The sequence below is a fragment of the Heterocephalus glaber genome, unplaced genomic scaffold, assembly GCF_053883595.1.
Source record: "Heterocephalus glaber isolate CG9 unplaced genomic scaffold, H.glaber_assembly_v1.0 deba00000896, whole genome shotgun sequence".
In the NCBI taxonomy this organism is placed as follows: domain Eukaryota; kingdom Metazoa; phylum Chordata; class Mammalia; order Rodentia; family Bathyergidae; genus Heterocephalus; species Heterocephalus glaber.
Window position 1 is genome coordinate 150,734 of NW_028258170.1, and position 8,886 is coordinate 159,619.

General features: G+C 34.6%; 1 protein-coding gene across 1 annotated transcript; it reads right to left on the minus strand.

The window, feature by feature from the left end:
- Positions 1-6,591: 6,591 nt before the first annotated feature.
- On the minus strand, positions 6,592-7,524 carry LOC101721873 (olfactory receptor 4C16). Its single transcript, XM_004874065.2, has one exon. The coding sequence runs from the start codon at positions 7,522-7,524 to the stop codon at positions 6,592-6,594; it is 933 nt and encodes a 310-aa protein (XP_004874122.2).
- Positions 7,525-8,886: the final 1,362 nt, after the last annotated feature.

The window sequence follows — 8,886 nt, forward strand, 5'->3', positions numbered from 1 at the left end:
CATACTCTTAAGTGAAATAAATAGGACACACATGTGTAAATACCAAATAGTTTCTCTACTGTGAGAAATTGGAAAGTGTAAATAAGGATTAAAAATTATTAAAATGAATAACTGATAGTTTGAAATGGAAGAAAAGGTCCAAAGGGGTAGGGGAACTGGGAGCAGAAGGGGAAAGGAAAGAAGGGAAAGGAAAAATTATGAAAAAAGAAAAAAATGGAAACAAAGAATGTAAATAGGGAAGGGTGGAGGGGGTGAAGGGCGCACATGTAATGGGGAAAAATAAGAACCAAGACATATCATGTACAGGTATAAGCACCCAATGATAAATGCAAATATATTCTATACCTAAAATGTACCAATAAAAGAATTTAAGCAAAACAATAACAACAACAACAACAACAACAATTCCTGAGTAAATAGATGAATCACAACCTCAGCTGTATGGGATTGGGATTGGCTAGTTGTCCTGCATACCCCTTTTAACCTCCTGACCTTTTAAAATCGATTCCCTGACCTAGCAATGCTTTGGCCTCGATGACTCCTATTCATTCCACTGACCCCATTTTATCCCAAGAGCACATCTTCTGATTTCCTTTTTTGTTGGTATCCTTTCCTGGTCCTCTCCCATATCTTTGCTGTGCGTCCCTCTAAAATTGTTAAGAGAGTAATTTCAGAATTTCCACCATAAGCACAAAATTAGTGATGTGTTAATGAGCTTGATTTAATTATTCTACATTTTCATCTACCTTCTCTCTATCCACCCATCTGTCCATATCACTGCATCATATTAGTGCATAAATATACACAGTCATGATTTGTCAATAAAAAGATGTACATTGGAATGAAGGAAAGTAGGGATGAAAATTTTTTGATTCACATCATTATTTGCTGAAAAAAATTGGAAATAAATATTTTTGTAATTAATTGAAGAATTTCCCTTAAATGCAATTCATTGGTTTTTGTTAGATTCTCACATGCAAGCAAGAAAGTGTATGAAGTTATCCCAGATCCATCAAGCACTTTCTGAAATCCACCCTCATACAGGATGTTGACTGGAAAATGTTTCTCATTTGCCTTCCCAGGAGGAGTATTTAACATTAATGATGTAAAATATATGAGACTGGGGAAAGTCATTTTCTAAAGGGTTCCTTTGCTCTCAATTAAGAAATATGAACTATATTTGATGTAGAAATTACTCTTCAGCTCGTCTTCTTCAAATTATGGGAAACTCTGATACCATGTACTTGTAATTAAAGGCATTGATTTAGGCAATACATTATATGTTTTAACTAAAATAAAACTGAAAAATGATGACATTAATGTAGAATGGAGACTATTAGAGATGAGAAAAGGGACTAGAGGGAAGGAAGTGACAGGGAAGGGTGGTAGTGGGGAGAATATGATCATAGTATGTTGTGTGCATGTCTAAAAATGTCACAGTGAAACTTATTATCCTTTGCTGTTGCAACGTACTAGAGAAGACTAGAAAACCCTGGACATTATCTCATCCCCTTACTGTTTTCTTATACCTTTCTCCAATAAAATGAATTAAAGCTTCTTCAAAAATGACTGGCTTATAAATAGTGCTAAAAGCATGGCATAAATGGCCCTTCAACATATTCCCTTTATTTCTTTGGATATATAAACATGAGCGAGATTGTTGAACCATATGATAGCTCTATTTCTGAGTTTTTGAAGAACCTCCATACAATTTTCACAATGACTGTACTAATTTATATCCCTGTCACCAGCACGCATGCGTTCTCTTTTCTCTGTATTCCTGCCACCAATTGTTACACAGATATTCCTTGTTCAATGACCTGTCTGCTTAATGATTGTTTGGACTTACTACTGAGGCACAGTTTTTGGTAGATTTAAAATGAAAGAATGTGAGCAGCAGTGTGGCATTTTGGTGGCTTCTACAGTACAATAATATTACAATTTTTGCTGATTGCACTGTACAGTACTGTAGTTTTATGTTCTGTTATACATTACAGGACTGCATGCAAGAGCCATGTAAATAACAGCAAAGTCATCAAGTGGGAGCTTCCTTTGACCATTGATTTTTTCTGAATATTATAATGTATACACTATATACAATTCCTCATTTATACAATTTCCTCCATTTATTTTTTCTGAATATTATAATGTGCACACTACATACAATTCCTCATTTAGTGACCAATTCCCTTAATGAGCTAGTCACAGGACAGCGACAAGCCAACTGGTTGCTCTCACTTACGTCTAGGGTGGGTCTTCTGTCTTCACTAAATCACTTTACCCACTTCCAGAACAGTGCTGATCTAACTTAGTTGGAGGTTTCATACTGAAGTTGACACCATCAGTTAACTATCACAGTATTTTTATTGAGATTAAGTTTTTAGTTTGTTGTAGTCCTATATGTCTGTTTTTTGCTTCTGTTTCCTAGGATTTAGGGGTTTCTTTCCCCCAAAATCCTCCCTTTTCCCGTCATCCTGAGGCATTTCTCCTTTTTCTTTGTAGTAGTTTCAGTTTCAGGTCTCCATTTTGAACTGGTTTCTGTATCTGGTGAGAGAGAGGGGTCTACTTTCATTCTTCTCCTTGAGGGATATAACATTTTCCCACCACCATTCATTGAAATGACTGTCCTTTCTTGAAAGTGTGTTTTTAGCTCCTTGCAAAATCCTGTCGGGTGTAGATGTGTATTTATTTTTAGGTTCTCTATTCTGCTTCCATGTCCTGTGTGTTGTTTACCCCAATAAAAAGCTGTATTTCAAAATGAATCCTCCTGTCTTCCCCCTGCTGGAAGCACAGGGGATTTTTCTCAAGTGTTTACTTGAGAAACTCATAGATCACCACAAGGTAAAACTCACAAAAATTCTGGGTCCTCGGAATGACTCGATGCCCATTACATCAATCTCAGACTTGGGGACTACAGCAAACTAAAAACTTATTCTTAATAAAGAAAATAATTAATAAAAATATTGTGATAGTTAATTGATGGTGTCAACTTCAGTATGAAACGTCCTGTGGTTTCACTTCTTTTATGGATTCACAAAAAATTGTCTATTTACAAGATTATCTATATTTTATTTTGTGAGAATGGCATGGTGACTTCTAGCAGGTTGCATGTTGAACTGGAAATTAGGCCTCTCTGGGTTGTAAAATTTTATCTGTTTTTTTTTTTATAGTAGGCTTTTGGGTTTATAATAAAATATTGTAATTAACAAGTAACAAATGTAAATTAAGTGTATATATAAAATATTTTATAGGTATAACTATCACATTTTATACTGAAACCAAAGTGTAACTCTTTACTTGTGTTATAATCACATTAAAAATACTAGTGCATTTACATTTGTCCTGTGATGGTGCTTTAATTGCCATATAGTTTTCTGCTAAAAATTTTGTGTGCTAAAACTTAAAAGGCATTCATTACCTTTTGGCATCAGTTAAGCAATTGTATTTAAAGGATTTAGGAAGGAAACATTATATATAAATAGATACTATAATTCTCTACTTTTTTCCTGGAGTTCTGGATTTCTAACTGGGAACTTTTCATCATGATACAATTCCTTGACCATGAATCTTAGTTTTGATTATTTGAAAGGATTATTATTTTAGCTACAGTTTTGTAGGTTATTGACTTAGTACAGAATTCTGTGTTGACATTATTTCTCTTTTCTTCTATTTAAAGTGTCATTTCATTTTGATAATAATCTCCCATAGTTTCTGGTAAAAAAATCACTCATCATTATCTTTTCTCCTTTACATATAATGTGTTATTATTTGAATTTTTGTCTCTTAGTAATTTTAAGGTCATTTGTTTATAATTATTATTCAGGTTTTTAACTATGTCCCTATATATGGCTTATTTTTATTTTCCTTCATAGGGACCACTGATACTTATATTTAAGCATGATATATTTCAAATATTCCATAAAATATATATTTTGTATTGTATATGTCCCCTTTTTATACCCAAATACTACTTCTCATAGTTTAGATTGATTGCTGCAAACCTAGAAGTCATTTAATGAGTTTCCGTTTTGAAAGATATTTTTACGTTATTTATAAAAGTATTTTCACTCTGCAATGCTCTATTGATTAATCTTCAAATTAACCAATCCTTTCTTCTGAATCAACAGTCCCACTGGTTATACCAACTAACAAATGCTTATTTCAGATTCTTCTTTTTAACGTATGCATTTAATGCCATCAATTCCCTTCTCAGTCTTGCTTCCACTGTGCTGAACAAGTTTTGATATGCTGTTTTCATTTTCTTTCAGTTCAAAGTATTATTTTGAAATTTCATCTTCTCTTTGATCTAAGGATGAGTTAGATGTGTCTCTAGTTCCAAGTGTTTGGAAATATTCCTGTTACTGTCTAGTTACTAATTTTTGATTTATTTACCTTGCATTTAAAAAGCATATTTTCTATGATTTAACATTTTAAATTCCATCAACAAATTTTATGTTACACCATATAGTCTATCTTGATATCTATATCTATATATGTAGATAGATATATAGATAGATAGATGTTCATATATTTTTGTTGTTTTAGTTAGTAAAAATAATGTGTACTCTGTTATTGTTAAATGGATTGTTCAAAAGATGACAGTTGGTAGTTGGTATTGAGTTCTATATCTTTGCTGATTTGGGGGGATATTCTATTAGTTATAAGGAGAAAATTCTTTATGTGTGTTTTTCTCATTCTCTCAGTTGTTTCATATTTTCCAGTCTATACCTTGCTGCACACATATTAGGATTGCTAAAACCTATTTTAGTATTGGAAATGACAACATTTTACAAAATTATACATTCTTCTGTATTTATTCACAATGACTTATCCATGAGGCTGAAAGAAAAAGTAAAAATTCAAGAATGTAAAAACAAGTTTAGATATGTAAATTTAGACATACAAAGATTATCCTGTGAAATGTAGGTAAACTTTTAATGCAGACTTTTCAAGATAAATGCCAATATTCAAACTGATGCTCTATGGCTTTAAAAAATGCCATAGAGAAAATGTAACAATTTATTCATTAATGATACTTAGATAACACCAGAAGGTTAACATGCTGGGGATGTTGACTGTATCAATATATGACTTAAAAGATGTATTTATTACCAGAAATGTATTTAAAAATTCAAATAAATCATTTTTAAATGACAATAAAATTCTAGGCTGTCTGTTGTGAGCATAACTTTTTAAAATAAACTTCACTATTGGAGCTATTTTATGTTTATGCAGAAATTTCACCTTGAGCACCCTAACATCTAAACAGGCTCCCAGATTGTAATATTTTACATGGATGGGTTACATTAAGTATACTTGTTGTAACTAATAAGTCAGGGTCAATATGTTTTACTGAAATTCACAGATTATTTTAGAATTTTCACTGTGTCTAATAGAGTCTGATGGGTTTTGACAAAGTTGTTATGTCATGTATTTCCCATTACAGTATCATACAGATTAGTTTCACTGCCTTGAAATATCCAGTACTCTTCCTATTATCCATCCTTTCTCTCCTCTTCCTGAACCCCTAGCAACTATTGATTTTATTTATTTATTTTTGTTGGTGTTACTGTCTACAGTATTGACAAATTGAGAAAGACAATAATATTTCATATGTTTTTATAAATATGTATTACAGTGCCCCAAAACATTCTGACTTATTGTTTGTTTTAATGTGTTAATATTTTAAAGCTCATTAATAATTGTTTGCATACTCAGCTTGTAGTCCATTTATATAAATATATATATAATAGTACATAAGAGCGATCTATGCTACAATCATAATAACCCATATTGTAAACAGTGTTTAAAATTGGTATGATTTAAAAGAAATCATGTCACTCCCACAAATTAGAAAAAATCAAATAAAAAGCACAAAGTATATTTGACAAAAAGCATGCCATGGTTAGCAAAACAACTAGCTAAATTTTCCCAATGTCAAAAAATTCTATGACAAGGGTAAATTTTCTTCCCATGTTGTCATTGTTCTAGTTGGCTTTTAGTAAACACGTGGTAAGAATCCTAAGTACAATACCCAAGTATTAGCACATTTCTTTGCACATTGTCCCATAAAGAAGTGAAGCTCACACTATTGTTTAAATCAGATACATTGTGGAAAGTCAGGAAAAACAACTGGGTGAAGCCACATGATCAGAAGTGTCTCACAAAGAAGTATTGCCAGAAAGTAAAACTGCTGTGTGTGTGTGTGTGTGTGTGTGTGTGTCAGTGTGCATGAGCTTACAGAAGGACATCCACAGCAAAGCAGAGAACAACAGGAATCAACATTAAAAGTGCAGAGAAATAAACTAGAAAAAAATCACCATTGACAATAGGCACATGAGCAAGATAGACATAGTGAACAACATTTAAGGCAGCTGTCCTTACATATATGTTTTTAGGTCATATTAGTTCTTCTTAGCATGAAATCAAAACAAATGAACCAGTGTATATGTTCATAATATCTCTTTTCCAATAAAACCTAACACTCATAGCTCCAGGTGGTGCTAGATTAAATCCACTGTAAGAAAATAGTACTTTCTCTTGACTTCTAGGTCAATCTGAAAACTATGAAGAAAGTTTGCCAAATTCCTTTCATCTCACATCATCTGAGATCAGTTTCTTGCTCCACAACTTGCTCATGGCGTTTTTCACTTCTGCATTCCTCAGTGTGTAAATCAGAGGGTTGAACAAAGGTGTTCCAATCATGTAAACCACACCTATCATCTTATCCATGGGGAAGGTGGTGGCAGGGAGTGTGTAAATAAATATGCAACGTACAAAGAACAAGAGGACCAGGATGATGTGGGAGATGCAGGTGGAGAGGGCTTTTCTCCTCCCTTCAGTGCTGTGGTTTCTGAGAGAATGCAAAATGACAACATAGTTGAACATCAGCAAGACAAAGCCTACAGTACAAAGGGCCCCACTGTTGAACACCAGGAGCAAGTTGACCACATAGGTGTCCGCACAGGCAAGTTGCAACAGGGGCTCCAGGTCACAGAAATAGTGATCAACCACATTGGGTCCACAGTAAGGCAGACTCAAGGACAGGAAAATCTGAGCTAAGGAGTGCACGCAGGATCCCACCCAGGCCACGGCCATCAACACTCCACAAACCCTGCAGTTCACAATGGTCGGGTAGTACAGGGGCTTCCAGATGGCCACGTAGTGGTCCACAGCCATGAGGATCAGGATGAAGATCTCCAGGCAGCCAAAGAAATGGGCTGAAAAGACTTGGATCATGCACTCACTGAAAGTAATAGTGGCCTGCTCCGCAAGTGTGTCCACAATCATTCTAGGGGCGATGGAAGTGGAGAAGCAGGTGTCTGATAGGGATAAGTAGAAAAGGAAGAAGTACATTGGACTCCCAAGTGCCTGACTGGTCTTGATGATGGTAATAATCAGCAAGTTACCCATCAGTGTCCCCAGATAGAAAAGCAAAAAAATGATGAAAACTATTTTCTTCCTAACCGGATCTTGTGTCAACCCAAGTAGAATGAACTCAGTCACATTATTGTTCAGCTTCATGGCTTCATGAATGAGAAGGTAAAAATGGGAAAAGACTCATCTGCAAAAGATAATGGATTGCTTTCAGTTGTGCTGAGACTTTTAGAATATTTAAAAAAAAAATTTTTGGTGCTCTGTGAGATTATGCAATATTTAAAACAATGATAATGTTATTCACTGGTGCATTCTATCTACAGTTTCTTATAGGTCACCATTAATCATCAATTGTTAATGATCACTCAATTTTGTGTATTATGAGACTGAAATAAGGTTATGGATGTGATGCTTTCCTGCAAAAGTCTTGGATACAACCGTTTTCAGCATCACATATTATGATAAATTTGCCCCTTTAACTAATGTAAAATCAAGAGATACGATTCAATCTTATTCTCTTCATTTTAAAATATAAACACATACAGGGGCCCTTGTTTTAATTCTATGTTTGTAAAACAAATGAGAAAGAGAAGATGTGTTGATGGGGGTAGCAGAAGTGCTGGAAGCAGAGTGTGGAAGATGCATGCAGGTGGAGCAGTATCAGGTGGCCCCATCCTTGCTTTCTTTTCACATCGCAGAGGCCACCATGAGAAGAAGCACGACTGCTCCTGAGCACTCGCTGCTACTCCATGCAGCCCTCTCTGACTCATACTCTATCTGTGCAGAGTCCCTGCCCTTACTCTACATCAGGGCATAAAGGAGCCATTCTCTGTGGGAAAGCTAATGTATTGTCTCCCTTGCCTTATCCTCTTTCGAGTGATATCATAAGCATGCCCCAGGTCCCTTTCTTCATGCAACTGAATACCATGATTCCTGCTATTTGGTCAGGGGAGGCTCTAACCATTTCCCTGGCATGAGATTCCAAAGTCACCAGAGAATTCAATACCATTGTCTATACTTTATATACCTGGTTGCTCCAAATGTCATATAATTAATATTCTGTTATTGCTCTCTATAAAATTTGGAAGGGAACGGGAGCACTGTGGAGAAATAAGGGTAGATAAGATGATATGTAGAAGAACTCTGGGCAAGGACAAATACTGAAGAAAAGGGAAATTACCCAAGTATTTTCTTGAACTCTCTTCATCCATACATGCCACATTGCTTATCACTTTCACTATATAGGGTCTATACTATAAAATGATTCATGTTTGCTCTGAACAACAGTAAGAAAACATTTCAAAATAAGTTTCAGAAGTGTGTCAACTACAAATTATTCTCCAATGATACAATTTAAGAAGCAAGCAGTAGTAAATTTTGTTGTGCAATACACAATATTCTATTCAAAATTATCAATAGGAGATGAAAAGTTTTCTATTCAACAGAAGCTTTGTCATAGTCAAAATCTCCATTACCCTTTCTCTGGTTTTAAATAGGTATGGTATCCAC